The sequence below is a fragment of the Micrasema longulum genome, unplaced genomic scaffold (assembly GCF_059751315.1).
Source record: "Micrasema longulum isolate JH-2025_06_02 unplaced genomic scaffold, ASM5975131v1 h1tg000611l, whole genome shotgun sequence".
Lineage (NCBI taxonomy): Eukaryota > Metazoa > Arthropoda > Insecta > Trichoptera > Brachycentridae > Micrasema > Micrasema longulum.
This window is the reverse complement of record NW_028277807.1, coordinates 1,374,196-1,390,420: the sequence shown is the minus strand read 5'-3', so window position 1 is coordinate 1,390,420 and position 16,225 is coordinate 1,374,196. Positions and strand designations below refer to the sequence as shown.

Here is a 16,225-nt window from a genome sequence, read left to right as displayed (position 1 = left end):
TTCCAAATATTAAATGTATTTCTAAATTGTTAGTCATAGTAGATTCAATTAAATATTGAAGCATTTATATAGATGGGAATTCAAAATGAACTAATCAAATCGAACATATTAAAAATAAATTTACTTTTTTAATACTATAAAAAATATAATAAGCCTAAAAGAACTATTAAAAATATATTACGCAATAAGTCAATCAGTTTTGTAATATTAAATAATTGGATGTGTGCAACTGACACGCTGATCAAACAAATAATAATGGCATATTTTTTTAAAATAAAAATTATCTTAAGAGTCCCAATCAGAACTAGCTCCCTTAGTGTATTCGTAAATCTTAATGCAACATCTATAAAACAACTTTATGTAAAAGCTCTGTTACTATACGCACACAAACACTATTCTCTGCCTTCTATAACTTCTTTCACAAATACAAGAGTTGCTAGATACTCCATCCCGATGATGCAAAAACAATTAAAAATTAAAACAACCTTCGGTCAAAGAGGATTGGCCGACTACTCAGTTAAAATGTACAATCTACTTACATTATTCATAAGGACAATTAGTAAACACTCACAATATAAAATTGTTATTAAGAAATGTAAAGTGGAGGTGGGTTGCGCACGGATCGATGAGTGGATCAAGCCAAATAGGCAAAACACTAAAAGAAGACAGATACTATTAAAGATTTGCTATTTGCGGATGATGCTGCTTTTATTGCGCACTCCGAGGAAGTTCGGTATTTATTCGTGTTCGATCCATAGACATAAGATATTATATTTAATTTGTTTATGGTCGAATCGTCATTTTTTGATCAAAAAGTTTATTATATTTATGTACATTATTTACATTTACCTTTGTCCTTATTGACTATTTTGACAGATGACGTTTATTAACACAAGTTTGACTCATACTTAATTATAATTATAGGTATTATTCACAGTGGTCACTGTCTACCCTTCGAATACTTGTGTAGAAGGTCGGTCTATCATTGAAATTAAAATATAGATTTATTCGCTTATTTTTGTACTCGGTGCCGATTTTAAACATATATTTATAGATTTTTCCTAGATCACCATGAATCGCTCGAAGTCTCCTCGATCTAATGATGCTCCCGAAGAGATAGAAACAGCCGTAAAAGATACAAAGAAATTTATTGATAAAGCCGTAGGAGAAATTGGGTGGGATGCTGCGATTCGTCAATTAATCTTTGGTTCTGTATCTGGATGGTATGATATATTTTTATTTATCTTTTGTTCCAACTTATTACAGTGTTGGGTCATTTATTGATTGTGTTGACCAAAGAATAGCGATCTTTTTGCATTTTCTTATTCTCTGCAACAAACACTTTTTGTTAACTTTCTCTGATTATTTGAACTTTTGAAAGGTCCCATGAGATAATACCGATTTCTAATACATTTCCTACTACACTTACCTATACCATGTTTATGTTATGGACATTACTGCCATTTAAAAATAGAAAGATGACCTATATGTCCATATTTTTTATTATTGGGAATGTGAAAATCTAGGCATTTACACGGCTTATGACCTGTCATTGTGATTTCCACATATACTCAATTTTCGGAAGTTGTATATTTAGTCAAATCAGACGTACTTTCACATTATTTGACGCTACCTCAATATTTATTTATTTGACAATTGTAGTCTGCATTACTTTACGGGTTGTTAACCCATCACGTAGTGCAGACTGTAAATATAAGGTAGAAGGTGATGAATAGAAAGCAGATAGCTGCTCAACTGCCGATATGTACAGAAAAACAGGTCCATATATCTGCAGAAGCGGTATTTAGCCTTTCATTTAAACGGTTTCTGGGTGCGTAGAACAGTGCATGAGATCTCGCTCTAGTATAATTATTGGGAACATACAAACTGACCTCATTCAATATATTTGTATTATATATATTTCCAGTAATCAGCCTATAGAAATGTTTCCCAAGAAAATTTTGATGAGATTTGAGGGTATTGCAATTCAGCATCCCTGCTAGAAATAATGATGGATACAAGAATGGGTGATTCTTATTTTCTTTAAGATATAAGTATCGCAAAAATTTCTTTTGAACCTTCTCTATTTCAAGGATGTGGTTTGATTCAGAAGGGTCCCAAATTATAGAACAGTATTCTAGTATGCTGCGGACCAGTCTATCATACAATGTGTGAATTGCGGTAGTATTATTAAAATATCTAGAGTTTTGAAGTACAAACATTCCATATTGCCTACCGCTAGAGCAGGTTCCCCAAACTTTTTTAGCAACGGAACACTTTGCAAATTTGAAAGTTTTTATGGAGCGCTTAGCTTATTTTATAGATTGGGTAATTGTAAAAATATTTTAAAAAATAATGTTTATTATTTATTTAGCAATATGAGTAAATAAAACTCTTAATGATTCTGATGATTTTGAATCCTTGAGTCGCAAATCTTTTTTATATTAGGCACAATCAAACCCCAATGGTAGTTGATTCTTATATCTGTTGTGGCGTCGAGCCAGACTTTGAGTTTGTTGCGGAATGATTAGAAAATCCCGCTACCCATAAATATGTTAGCTGTATAAAACGGAAGCAAAACAATCAAAACTCGCTTGGGGTACTCTTCTGACAAACTAGCCCAGAAGTCATTTGATGTCTGATCGTTTTATTTTTGTTTCAAATCAGAGATTAGATTTCTTAATCATTCCTAAAATATTGCAAAATGTTTTATAATAAGTTATGTAGGTAGTAGGTATACATAAACATCAGTAGAGATAGACCACCTCGCCTTTAAATATGAAGTAGAAGTTTTAATATAATGATGTGAATCACAATTGTCACTCCGAAATTTTGCAGAACATATTTTAAAGCTCCGCAGAACACTGGTGTTCTGCAGAGCCTTAAGGAGCGTTCTTCATTTAATGCATCTGTTTTCAAAATCATCCTGTATTGTCTTTTTCTATTTTGGTGTAACAAAAATCAACCTGCTTTTTCGATTAGTCACGAGCGTTTTTCATTTTTTATTACTAAGATTTTTCAATGTCATACTTTGCCAATATATTATTTTCCATATTTAAGTTTTTTTTAAATTTACTTCGATTTTCTAAAAATTTTAAAAAGTTATTTATCGTAAATGCCCCGGCCATAAGTAAACATCAAAATTGTTTAGGTCTAGTTATGTATATATTGCGGGGTTATTACTACAACCTTCAAAATTTTATGTTTTGCGTGAACCACTAAAAACACTTCTTTGTAGCCTCCTCCGTGAATTCTACAAATAAACAAGCGGTAGATTCGAACCATCATAATATTATGATTTAAATGCACCACTTGTCTATTTGTAGCATTCATGGAGGATAAAAGTTGTTTTTTTTAGTGAGTAATTTACAAATGCCGATTTTGAAGTTACTTAGTTGTATTAATTACCTCACTATATTATATGCATTATTTTTATGTTTGTATACATATATGTTTGTTTATCCATTGTCTTTTTTCGTTTTGATATTTCTGTGTTATTTTTGTCTGATATTATCATGTTTTGGTAGAACGCCTCAATAAAGGTAAAAAATATACACTGCATTTTATAACTGGTTTTTAGTGTTGGATGTGTACTGTGGATAGTATGCAGTATTTTTTTTCATTTGTAACATTTGAATATTATATTTATAGTTGTAAATACATATTTTCTTTTCAGATTTATATTTCTTAATGCTACTGTGGACCCTGTGAATATCGAGTGTTTAATATTCATCTAATTATTTTACAGGTTGGCCGGCTTCGTCGCCACGAGGGTAGGAAAACTATCTGGTGTAGGGTTGGGTGGTGCTGCTGTAGGAGTCCACTACGCCGAGCAACAAGGTTACATCAATTTGAATTGGGAGAAGATTTCAAAAAAAGTTGACAAGCTCAGCGATAAAATTGAAAAAGAAGCAACTGGAAGCTCTCCAGCTTGGATAGACAAAGTTAGTTGTTTGAATTAAAATTAATACATATTGCATTGAGTGGTGAAAATTTAAATCCTACTTGGATCTTCTAAAAATATTAAAAAAAAAAAATTATACCATCTATTTGCTTATTGATTATCGTTGTACATTTAAAATAAGGAGCGATTTAATAATTGACAATATTTTGTGTATGTCCAAATATTTGTAGGCGAGTACTAAATTTTACCCCTAGGACAGTGATCGACAAACTCATTAGTCAAAAGAGCTAAAGATCAGCAGTACAACAATAAAGATTTCTTTTGGGAGCCTAATTTCTTTGTGTTTTAAAACGTTTCCTCTTGAAAGCCAATGAACCTAATTATGCAGCAAATATCTCCGTATTTACTCACTGTTTCAAGTAAAAATTCTTTAAATTGGCGATGATAAAGAGTTATAGCTACAACTGTGTCGACAATATTTTTCCATAACACTTCAAATTTCTTCTATAAATGCGCTAACAAAGCGCTTCTTGACGAATGATGCTATGGTAAACAAGTACCTATCTCGTGAATAATTTTTGCCTTCGAAATATTAACAAAACCACTCCAGTCACACTTTCAGCCACATCTGTTATAATTGAAACAATTTTATAGAGTTTAATATGATGTTTCTCCATCCATTTAATGACAGCATTTGAAATGTCCTCAATAATCCAAATGGCGATAGTTCTAAAAGTTCTTCTTTAGGACCCGTAAATTAAATTAATATAACTAAGAGTGTACATATCTTGCGCTGTTTGAGTTGTACTCATGTGGCTTGCGAGCTGAGGTTTGACGACCACTGCTCTAGGCCATGGGTCGGCAACCTTTTGTTGTAAGAGGGTGAAATATTTAACGCCATATGTCATTACAGTAAACCTACAATATATATGTACAAATATTTAAGTTTTGAAAATAATTTACAATTTATTAACAAAAGTTAAGTTAACAAGAAGTTAAGATAAGTTAACAAAATCAACGAGACTTTAGTGGCTGCATTTGAATTCCAAGTTTTTTTTTCAAATGAGCTTGCATTTTTAAAGTAGAGATATGTAATATTGCGTCTAAATGTGAATCTGATAACTGAGAACTTTGTATTTTCGATTCATAATTGAAAAAGTTCATTCACAAATACATATAGTATTACTACAAAATATAGTAATTATTTACTGAGTAAACCCTTTTAACTCCTTATAAATTTTAGAAGGCAAACTTCCATAGAAATCCACCAAGTTATTTTTGTCCTTTGAATCCATTTTAAGTGTAGTATCACTTTGCAAATTGCATGGTACATTATCGATATACACTGCAAAAGACGAGAATCTTACGGGCCCCACCGAGATGCCTAAGAAGTTTATCAAGATTGATTAAACCAAATGGTCTAAAAAGTTCAAAAATTGAATAGTGTTTTCAGACATTTTCTATTAGGTCAAATAATCAGTAGAATCTCTTCTTCTTCGATGGCGCTGCAGCTCAAATAGAACCTTGGCCTCCTTCAACTTTTGCCTCCCACTCCGCCTGTCCTCAGCAAACATTTTACAATTTGCAACTTGTAGTAGAAGCTCATCCACATCAATAAAGTTTTTAGATTAGGTGGAAACGTAGGCAGAATAGTGAATGTTACATAGGTCATAAGTTCTATAAATAAATGCTTAGACTTCTATATTTTCTTCTCAAAAATGCTCTCTATAAACCTGTTGTAATATGTCTGTTTATTTATTATTAATTATCGGACCATTATCCATATATTATATAAATCTTATCATTATTATTTATTTGATGTCATTTATTTAACCAATATTCAATTTCATTCCAGGCTGAAAGGTTTGTTGATAGGAAGTTGGAGAAAGTGGACGATGTTTTGAAAAAGAAGCATCTGAAAGCTAAAAAGTGGTATCACTCAGTTACCGGGGATGAATATTACAGAGCGACCGAAACACACGTTTTCTTGGCTTCTTTTGTTGCCGGTGTAGCTATTGGCTTGATGTGCGGACGTTAATAATTTTATTTTATCAATACATTATGTGATCAAATAAAACACTCCAGATCTTATTGCCTTAAATGATTACTCTACAATCTCAATATTCTCCTTAATGTAAAATAATAATATTTACCCTAGATTCCATTAATAAGTATTTTTTTCAATCTTTATTGGTTGTGACAAATTAACATTTTCTATTAACTTATACAAGGCAATTTTAAACCTCAAATCTTAAAAAAAATAAAACTAACTATTCTCACAGTAGACATAAGTCTTAGTATTGTATATTTATTACATGTTAAAATACTCTCTGATATGATTTCAATACTAAATTATGCAAAAAATTCAAATATACGCAGTAAGAAATCTAGCCATTCAAGTATCTTCAGCTAAGTGTAAGCGTTTGTAGTTCATATATTTACTGATTATTTTTAAATGTTTTGTTATATAAATATATAAGTACTTACTTTTGTACATTTTATTTATTTAAATGAAATAATTGGTCAATATCAGTTTTATAGTTTGTATCATTAATAATATGATAATTCTATGAATTTTGTTTTCATCTCAACAATGTTATTGTAGTATTAAACCTAGTCAGTAGATTGTACTGTCATAATGAATTATTATAGCTTCATGCTAAAAATATGCTTGAATAAATATAGTATTTAAAATGTTTTTTTTTATTTTTTAACCTTTCCAGTTTATTTATCCGGCTTGTGGTGTAGCGGTTGGGGCATTCGCCTACTATACTTGAGGTCCCGAGTTCGATTCCTGACAGGGTGGTCGTGAAATAATGGTTTTTAAGGTGGTTCTACACTGAAATATTTCACTGCCCCTGGACTGGGACCTAAGTGTAAGACTAGTCACCTTATCTTTAATGCAACAAAAATGATCCAGATGAGCTGCAATAAAAATGTAGATAATACCGATGATAGGGGAATGATTATGATTCCAGTTTACAATTGAAATTATGATGCATTAAGGATGCATTAAAGAATCACATACGAGGGCGGATTGAAAATGATGCTACCTAAGTAGGAAAAAAACTTTTTTTTTTCAAAAACCATTTATTTCTCAACATAGTCTCTTTTTATTTCGGCACACTTAGTAAGATGATGTTTCAACTTTTTTATACTATCTGAATAATACGATTTCGGGAACCTCTCAAAATACGCGTGGTATTAGTTTCGGTAATCACTTCTTTGTTTGAGCTGAATTTTTTTCCTGCGAGCCATTTTTTCAAGTTTGGAAACAGGAAAAAGTCACTAGGAGCTAAATCTGGACTATAAGGTGGATGATAAACCAATTCGAAGTGTATTTCACGCAATTTTAGCATCGTATCTAATGCTGTGTGAATCGGTGCGTTGTCTTGAAGAAAGAGAACTTTTTTCTTCTTTAAATGTGGTCGTTTTTCCTTGATTGCATCATTCAATTGATCCAATAATGCACGATAATACTTTCCTGTGATTGTGGATCCTTTTTCAAGATAATTGATGAGCAATATTCCGAGTGCATCCCAAAATACAGTGGCCAATATTCATTGGTACTTAAACACATAATTTTTTTCTACAAAACACTAAGTTTACCCTGAAGATGGCTCCTGCAATGGTAGCCGAAACGTCGAAACAAATCTAACAGACACGGTATCACCCAAAAAAGAAACAAATTGATAACAGGGACTGTAAAAACCTTTGCACCTATTAAAATGTTTTAATTTCACAAAGTCCCACATTTTGCTAGTTAAATAAATGGAGTTTATATTGTAATAACCATTATTATAGATAGCTTCCTTCTTAATTCTGTTTTTTGTAAGCATAAGTTTTCTATTGTGTGGTCTTCCTAGCAGTGTGTAAATACAAAACATAAAATAATTATTTTTGGAATACTTTATTGTAAAGCAGTATACAACTTACGGATAAAATAATATATGTTTTTTTAATGCCTACATTAAACACAAAACAGGTTCGTTGATTTACTTATAGTAGGTTATAAAACGAAATTTAGTAAAACAGTTTCTGTTTTTTTAAAGTTATATATTTAACGGGATCCGTTTCAGTCTCAGAGTAATAATACGTCAACCTATAAAGAAGCCCTATCACTATGTTTCATAAAACACAAGCGATGTCGTTTAGAAAAAAATTGGCGGCCATTTTGTTTTGTTTGACAACATAGGCATAACAATTCTATTGGATGCTTTTGTCGCTGCGCTTGGCTTTGTTTGTAAATAACTTGGATATTTATGTTATAATAAATTAATTGCAGTGTGTTCAGTTGCAGCAGTAGTAGCGTCAAAGGTGTTAAAGGAGTCAGTTTTCACAGGTAATTGATTTTAAATATTTTCCCACGATTTACATTGATTTTTGGCATTTATTGTCCAGAAACGTGTTTATGTTGCTTAAAATTTTTCCTTATATCAACATATTTACTTCAGATACTATTTTTTCTCAATTTAGGGGATAAATTTGTAAATCAAAGTATGTTTACTGTTGATAATGACAGTTGATTACGGGCAATATTTCGGGGCTGCACTAGTAATCCATATAAAATTTTAGTTTTTATTGAGTAGAGGTCGATTAAAATTTTACTCAAAAATAGCAACGTTAACCTTGAATTCGCATCTAAAATGACGTTTCCAAATTTCAGGCCACTACGACTCGCCGTTTCGGAGATGTGACGGACAAACAAACAAACTCAACACAGGACTTTGGTTCCATGGACTTGGGATTTATGTCTTTATAAATGTAACATAAGTATATTGTGAATAAAATGAATAAATAAATAAAAAATAAACACGCACATGTATTTTCAGTTCTATAAAATAAATATAGGTGAATTATAGAAAAATAAATTGGAATAACCCTGCTATAATAAATACACAGGTACATTACAATACAAGTATTTACAATGCAAATTAATATCCATTTGGCAATTCTCGACCTGAGTACGGCCCATTGTTTTGCTGCGAACTAACTTAATACCCAATAGTCATGGTTGAATGGTTTTCCTACGTTTGGGCTCCTCTATAGCTTGTCACATTGTTACTCTGAGGTTTCAGTAAAAGAATGAGTCCCATTAATTATGCTTTTTTCATGTGCTATCGGCATTTTGAATCCAGACAGACGGACAGCTGTAGACCGTTTTAGTTTCCCAATGTCCTTACGTTTGTTACGTTGTCTTGGCTGTTTATTTTTGAAGACCCGTTGTCCATGTTTAGACATATGGTAATCCAGTTTATCCTGTTAAAAAAGAGCGTTAACTTTAAACTGGTAACTCTTTTTTTGATTCACATAAATGGTCACTTTTATACTTTTGAAATATGTACATATTTTAAGCACAATTTATTTTAAAGATTCATATTCAACAATTAAACTTTACCTTTGTTGATAATTTTGCTGTACATCCAGGTTCAGTACAGTTAAATGTAATTTCTTCATGCACCGATTTGATATGGTGATCTAAGTTGTATCTTTTTGAATAGAATCTTGAAAAATAAAAGCAATAAATCAATACAGGTCTGTGCTGGGTCTTTATTATGAAATAGCACATATTAAACTATTAAAATAAGAGTAACATTTGATATCTGTTGATCCTTTAGAATACAATTATTGATTTAAGTTTTACAAAACGCATGCATAATTTTACACTTCAAATGACAATGATAATATTATGTACCTGATAAAATTCAAACTATGGCTTGCATGCATCAATGTCCCGATTGGGTCACATTGTAAACTCGAGACAAGATTGGTGTAAGTTTTTCTAAATAATCACTAAGATAGACCAGGGCAGGTATTCCGAACGCGTTTACAGCGCGCTATAATGCATATTTAGTACGTAAAAACGCGCTATACCGCGCTATAATTTCGTTTGGAATATCAGCCCCGGGGTGCTATTCTGAACCACTCTTGCGGCACGAGAAAACAGTTTTTCTCGTATATTTTGTATGTAAATATATGAGATAATACGGCCGCGAGAGCGTTTGGAATACCAGCACAGATCTTGTCTTGAGGTAGTAATTATTATTTAATTTTTTTATATTTTTTTTTATTTAAATCTTAAAGTAGGGCACACATATCATACATATTGTTATGTGTGTTCTAATAATAACATTGCAAATAAATTTAATTTATAAATTGTTTATCACATTTTTTGTCCTAGTTTTAATTTTCTTTGGTTGTATTTTATCTCAATTGTTCCTGTGTATTATAAGGAAATGGGTTTGCCATTGTTGAATGGACTGAATAAGTTAGTAAAAAAATAAATAAATAATCTTAAACTATTATGATAAAATTGAGAATATATTCAATTAAATACATATGTATATGTGTAATGATTTTTTTCTTGAGAATTTGTGCGTAGGTATGTATAACCAAGTAATTAAATTACACTATACACATAATGTTTGTAAATATTTTTTGAGATAAAATAAATTCTTACTTGGAACAATTGTAAGGGCAAAGGAAAACATCTCTTTGGTTTGCAATGTAATGAATTTTCATATGCTCTCTTATATTCATTTTTGTTTTACATGTTTTTTTACAAATGTCACAATGGTACTCTGGAAAAAGGCAGCAAACATTATAAGGTTATCACACTAATCAAGATAAGTAGATTAACATTGAATTGTAGATCAAAAAGTAACTAATAAGGAATTTTAGTACAATCTGAAAGATTTTCAAAATGTTATCTTCGGCAAAGTGGCAATATTTATTTATTACAAGCGGACCCGACAGACGTTGTCCTGCCCAAACATTGGCTTGCCTGCAATAAGCTGGTTCAGCAAACGCTTTTTTGTAAATAAGGACAGGTTTTTATTTTTGCCTTTTTTGAGCTATTTACATATTCGTAATAAGTTTGTAATTTAGTCTTTTACAATTTAAGTATTACTTTTTTTACAATGTTCCCATTCCATTAATATACCTGATTGAAAATGTTCTAATTTACGATGTTTTGATATTTCCGTCCATCTATTGAATTCTTTACCACAGAAACATGTGTAAATTCGGTGATTTCTCCTATGCTTATTACACTCTATTAAAGAAGAAAAAGTTTCATTACAGCTATCACACCTGAAAATCAAAGTTATCAACTTTAAATTATTACTCATTCACGAAGGATCAATAAATATGCAATAATTAATAATAATAATAATTATGGATAACTTATATAGCGCCATTTTCGTAATATAATACCTCAAGGGCACTTTACAAAGTGATTATATAAAGATATAAATTTAATTTTAACTTTTTAATTTGAGAAAAATAATGTACTTTTTCATATGACTTTTCCACCACATGCTAAGAATTTATTCAAATGATTTAGAAAACAAGTGGGTTTTAAGTTTCTTCCGAAACATCACTTCACTCTTACAGTTTCGGATTTCTGCTTGGAGAGCATTCCATGCCGTAGGGCCTGCGACCGCAAATGCACGTTCGCCGAATTTAGTGCGCTGTTTGCGTAGAGGTTTAATAACTTTTCCTTTCGACGTAGACGTAGCTGATCTAAGCGTAAGACGTCTGTCAGCTAGTTCATCTGGAATGCAGAGTTCCCTTAGATATTCTGGAGCAGAGTTGTGCAGTGACTTATACATAAGCCAACAGAGTTTGTATTCCACCCTCTGTGGAAAACGTAGCCAGTGCAATTCCCGAAGTAGTGGAGTGATATGACTGAATTTAGAGATTCCAAAAATAAGTCTCGCTGCGGCATTTAGTACAGCCTGTAGGCGAGTCATTTTATTCATTGGTAGACCTGCGTAGATACCATTACAATAATCGACTCTAGACACTACAAACGCATTTATTAATTGATGGGCGGCTTCAACTGGCAAATTTTTGCGTATGCATTTAATCTGTCTCAGCTGGTAAAAGCATAAACTTATCGTTCTACTAATTTGAGCGTCAAGAGAAAGGTCAGAATTAAGGATGACTCCCAGTAGTTTAACGGTGGGTAAAGCGGTACTCCTTACATCGGTAGTGCCGTATCCTGGATCAAATTCTGTCGTCTGGCTGAAGCAATCCATAGTTGTTCCGTTTTATATGGATTAAGTGTGAGTCTATTTTCAGCCATCCAGTTTCCTATTTTCTCAATGCATCCATGCATAATCAAATCAACAAGCACATTTCTCTCGCTCGGTTTACAATAAAAATAAATCTGCGTATCATCTGCATAGCAGTGAGACCACAATCCACATTCTTTGATAATATTCTCTATATCTTTGGTGTACAGGAGATAGAGGAGTGGTCCGAGTACTGATCCTTGGGGTACTCCAGTAGACACCTTAAAGTTGGGTGAGCTATTACCCTGGAACACAACTGCATATTCTCTTTCATTAAGATATGAACTGAACCACATATATGCCTGATCACGGATACCATAAGTTTTTTCCAGATATGATTATATATACAATATGATTAAATATATTATCGTAGGGTTTCTGGCACAAGTTGGTAACTACAAATTTTCAAAAGATGAGGTGTCTTCAGAAGTGGCATCAAATAATATTTATTTACAAAGTAAATAAAAATGTTTCATATTTTATAAATACAAAAAACAATATTTTGCAGTTCTATTTGAATTGTTGATTTGGGATGCGCTTTTAACTTTAAAACTACAATATCTCATAACTAGTAAAATGTAGTTTCCAACTTGTGCAAGAAATAAGACGCCATCAAATGATCTTTAGAAACAAAAAAATCCATGGTTAAAAACACAATTGTGTTTTTTTAAATATATTAAGACATGACTATAATCTTTAAATAAATTTAGTACATACTTAAATTGTTTGATTCCTGTGTGAATGAACATATGTGTTGAGAGGCGATTTTTTTTCTTAAAACCTATTTGACAAGTGTCACACCAATATGGAAAATCTCTGTTGTGTTTTCTTAATAAATGTTTCTTTAAATTTTGATTTGTTACAAATTCATTTGGGCATTTTGGGCATCTGAAAAACAAGAAATGGTTTTAAATTTAAATAATATTTTTAATTAGAATATAATGAGGAATCAGTGCTACGGGAAATTGGATATACAAAATGTTTTTACACGTGATAAAAATTAGAACATTTAATTGTATGGCAAAGTTTTTTGAAAATGAACAAAAAAAAAAAAAAATCAACTACGTCACAAGTTCTAGTGAACAGCTCTTTAGAAGTTTCTTTAAAATGTATGAAAAAATTAGTAAAAATGCGTTTTAATAAAAACATCACAAGTTCTAGTGAACAGCTCTTTAGAATAATCGATCAATTTTGTTTTAGATTAATTTCTGGTTTCCTGCTCTGCTCCACCAAGACGAATGGTAGAGAAGTGGTTTTAACACCGGTGATACTGAACGGTCACCCCAATTCGGTTGTTGTTCCAGAAAACATAAAAAAAAGTCCACAAAATAGTTTTAAATGATCGTAAATTGAAGTTGCATGAGATAGCTGGCACCTATATCGCTTTTTTTCACCAAAATTTATCCATGAGAAAGCTCTGTTCAAAGCGGACACCGCGTTTACTCACAGTTGATCAAAAACATCGATGCATCAACAATTTAGAGCTCTATTTGCAGCTGTTTCAGAGCGACCAAAATCGCAAATGTCAGCTGGTGAGGTTTTGGTCTCCGTATTTCGGGATGCGCCAGTATATTATCAATTTATACACAAAATACAAATACTCTGAATATTACATACAAATACAATGAATATTACAACCTATTTTAAAACAACTTAATAAACCAGCTTTCCTACACAATACTAACTCTATATCTCCTCCGGTATCGCTAAGGCCAGACCCCAAAGCAAACATATGTCTTTATTGAGGGGTCCCTAGCTAGGATTTTCACATTTTCTGCGTCCAGAAAAGTAACCGAATAACAGTTTGTACTGTATTAAATAATAAAACAAAATATGAAAATATATAAAGAGCAAATAAAGGTAAGAAAGGAAAGCAGATGGAACAAATTATTTCATTTATTGAATTAGTGAGTGCATAATGTAGAAAATTATGTTTTGTTTGATGATTCATGTATGATTATTTTGGTTACGCAATGAGTTGTGTAACTCCCGAGAATATAATATATTATGTGTATAAAAAACAATAAAAAGTATCGCATCTTCTCCAAGTTACCTGTGAGTAGATTTTGCTGTAGTTTCTACATTATGAGATGTCTTAATATGGCGGGAGAGATGAGACTTGTTTGTATAAGCTTTCCCGCAACCCGAAACATCACATGGAAATGGTTTCTAGGAATTATACAAAAAGGAGATTATTTTTATTTTCTACTTTGAGTCGATATGGTAAATGTATGGTAAATAGCAAGTTACCTCTCCTGTATGTACTCTTAAGTGAGCTGCTAGGCGGTGAGGACGTGTAAATATTAAATTACATCCATCAAGCGTGCATGGATGTCTGCGGACATCCTTTTTAGCGGGAAGTTTTTGGGTCGACAAATTAATTGCTGTACATTCACTTAAATCCGAAGAACCATCTCCAGAATCCGACCAGACCATATTTAAATAAATATGTAAAAATGCGACAGGATGGCTCCGCTTTGACGACTCAAGATTATTTGAGGGGTGTATTAGTAGGTAATAGTAATAATTAGTAAACAAAAGCAGACAACTAGGTCAGTTCTTGTAATTATTAGCGGTCCTCGGTGATTTATTTAACGAATGGTAGTGGCCAGAATATTAAATACATTATAACAGGATTGACTAGGTTAATTAACATTGACAATACTCTTATTTGTCAACACATAACACATTGTAATGAAATAAACAAATAAGATTCATTATTTCAAATACATAACCAACGCAAAAGTCGCGAAGCACGTGCTCTACTAATGGTGGGAATAATCGAAATATTCGATATATTAAAAAGATCGAGACATTTCGAAATGCTTACAATTAATCGAGTTCCTTCGTACTAATCGTAAAAATAGTCGAGATATCTCGAGTGAATCCATTCGAAATGGTTTTCCGAGACAATCGAGATATGAATTCAGACTTGACATTTCGAGACAATCGAGATATGATTTCGGACTTGACATTTCGAGACAATCGAAACATTAATTCGGAATGGATTTCGAGACAATCGAAATATGAATTCGGACATGACATTTCAAAAGCAATGTTAATTAATTCGAATGATTTTTCGGAAGTGTAAAATATCATTTGTGTTCAATAAAATTCAAGAACCTATGTAATGTTAAATAAATGGTTGCTATGGGTTCATATTTGTAATACAGCACCCTTGAGGTTATTATCACCAAAATGGCGCTATATAAATTATCCAAACATAAATAAAGGGACTAACCTGAGCTGATTAAGATGTGGGTAAACATTCACTACTTTTAACATTTTTGTGTGTCGTATTAAAAGCGCTATGATTTTGATTTAAATTTTATTTTGAAATTACTCTACGTGTGACGTATTATGTGACGTATTAAGTTCACGTCTGATAGTTTGTTTCTCGGAAATAGGATAACTATCACAAACTTATATTATTGGTTGATTTCGGTGAACTAGTGATGTCATTCAAATTAGTTCGTTTTTATTAAAATATTTTTTCACATACATTTTCAAGAAATGAACAATTGTTTGCTCTAATTTTTACCATGCGTAATAAAACATGTTTTATACCCAATTTCCTGTAGGGCTGAATTTAACTTCCACATTGTTATTTTGAAGTACTTTGTTGTTACACATGTATATGTTTACCCCCTAAATGTCAGCATTTTTTCTTTGGCCGTTTTCTGACATTTCACGGTAAAAACATTCGAATAATTCGATGTTTGAGTTCGATTATTTGCATGTGTCGAATGCTTGTGTTACGATTATTCCATCATTATGCTCTACACACTACAAACGTCAAGGATGTGTCATGTGTATGATACGTCGATGTTTTGAAAACATCGGATAAAATATCGATGTTCATTCTGAAAAAAAAACCCATGTATCGAAATGGCGATGTTTTGAAAAACAGAAATAGGTAGTAAAAAAATGTTTTTAAACATTGACAAATATCCGATTATTGGTATTAATTCTTTACACTTCGACGCTCCGATGAATCGATGTTTTTGTAGGCGATGAGACGGTGAAAAAAACTTTTGGTTAATATTTATAAGTTGCTAATGTGCAGATATATCATCATCATCATTCCATGTTCACTCCCTAGTTGCAGCATATGGTGTCCACAAAGATCCTTCAGGCATCTCTGTCGGCTGCTAGCTCCTGTGCATCCTCCTAAGTCGGGTTCACGTCCCGTAGCTCTGACATGAACTGCCAACGAGTTCCTATCCGACCTTTTAGACATAAA

At 32.0% G+C, this 16,225-nt stretch overlaps 2 protein-coding genes across 2 annotated transcripts; one reads left to right on the top strand and one right to left on the bottom strand.

Annotated features, from left to right (window-relative positions):
• Positions 1-608: 608 nt before the first annotated feature.
• Positions 609-6,598, top strand: LOC148280153 (uncharacterized). The gene is made up of 4 exons (XM_088228837.1): positions 609-973; positions 1,055-1,223; positions 3,749-3,944; positions 5,760-6,598. The coding sequence occupies exons 2-4, from the start codon at positions 1,072-1,074 to the stop codon at positions 5,940-5,942; spliced, it is 531 nt and encodes a 176-aa protein (XP_088084963.1). The 5' UTR covers positions 609-973; positions 1,055-1,071; the 3' UTR covers positions 5,943-6,598.
• A 1,203-nt stretch (positions 6,599-7,801) lies between these two features.
• Positions 7,802-14,749, bottom strand: LOC148280152 (transcription factor IIIA-like). Its single transcript, XM_088228836.1, has 7 exons — positions 14,233-14,749; positions 14,036-14,151; positions 12,700-12,870; positions 10,848-10,996; positions 10,365-10,485; positions 9,303-9,408; positions 7,802-9,163 (listed from the first exon to the last, which is right to left on the bottom strand). The coding sequence occupies exons 1-7, from the start codon at positions 14,416-14,418 to the stop codon at positions 8,966-8,968; spliced, it is 1,047 nt and encodes a 348-aa protein (XP_088084962.1). The 5' UTR covers positions 14,419-14,749; the 3' UTR covers positions 7,802-8,965.
• Positions 14,750-16,225: the final 1,476 nt, after the last annotated feature.

What these genes read in the sequence shown, in the direction of transcription:
- LOC148280152 (XM_088228836.1), bottom strand. Translation starts at nt 14,418, where the DNA reads ATGGTCTGGTCGGATTCTGGAGATGGTTCTTCGGATTTAAGTGAATGT. An exon ending in ACAGCAAAATCTACTCACAG is followed by an intron (nt 12,871 to 14,035) that starts GTAACTTGGAGA and finishes CTTGTTTTTCAG; the next exon opens with ATGCCCAAAATGCCCAAATG. An exon ending in CAGCAAAATTATCAACAAAG is followed by an intron (nt 9,164 to 9,302) that starts GTAAAGTTTAAT and finishes CTTTTTTAACAG; the next exon opens with GATAAACTGGATTACCATAT.
- LOC148280153 (XM_088228837.1), top strand. Translation starts at nt 1,072, where the DNA reads ATGAATCGCTCGAAGTCTCCTCGATCTAATGATGCTCCCGAAGAGATA. An exon ending in TTTGGTTCTGTATCTGGATG is followed by an intron (nt 1,224 to 3,748) that starts GTATGATATATT and finishes ATTATTTTACAG; the next exon opens with GTTGGCCGGCTTCGTCGCCA. An exon ending in CTCCAGCTTGGATAGACAAA is followed by an intron (nt 3,945 to 5,759) that starts GTTAGTTGTTTG and finishes ATTTCATTCCAG; the next exon opens with GCTGAAAGGTTTGTTGATAG.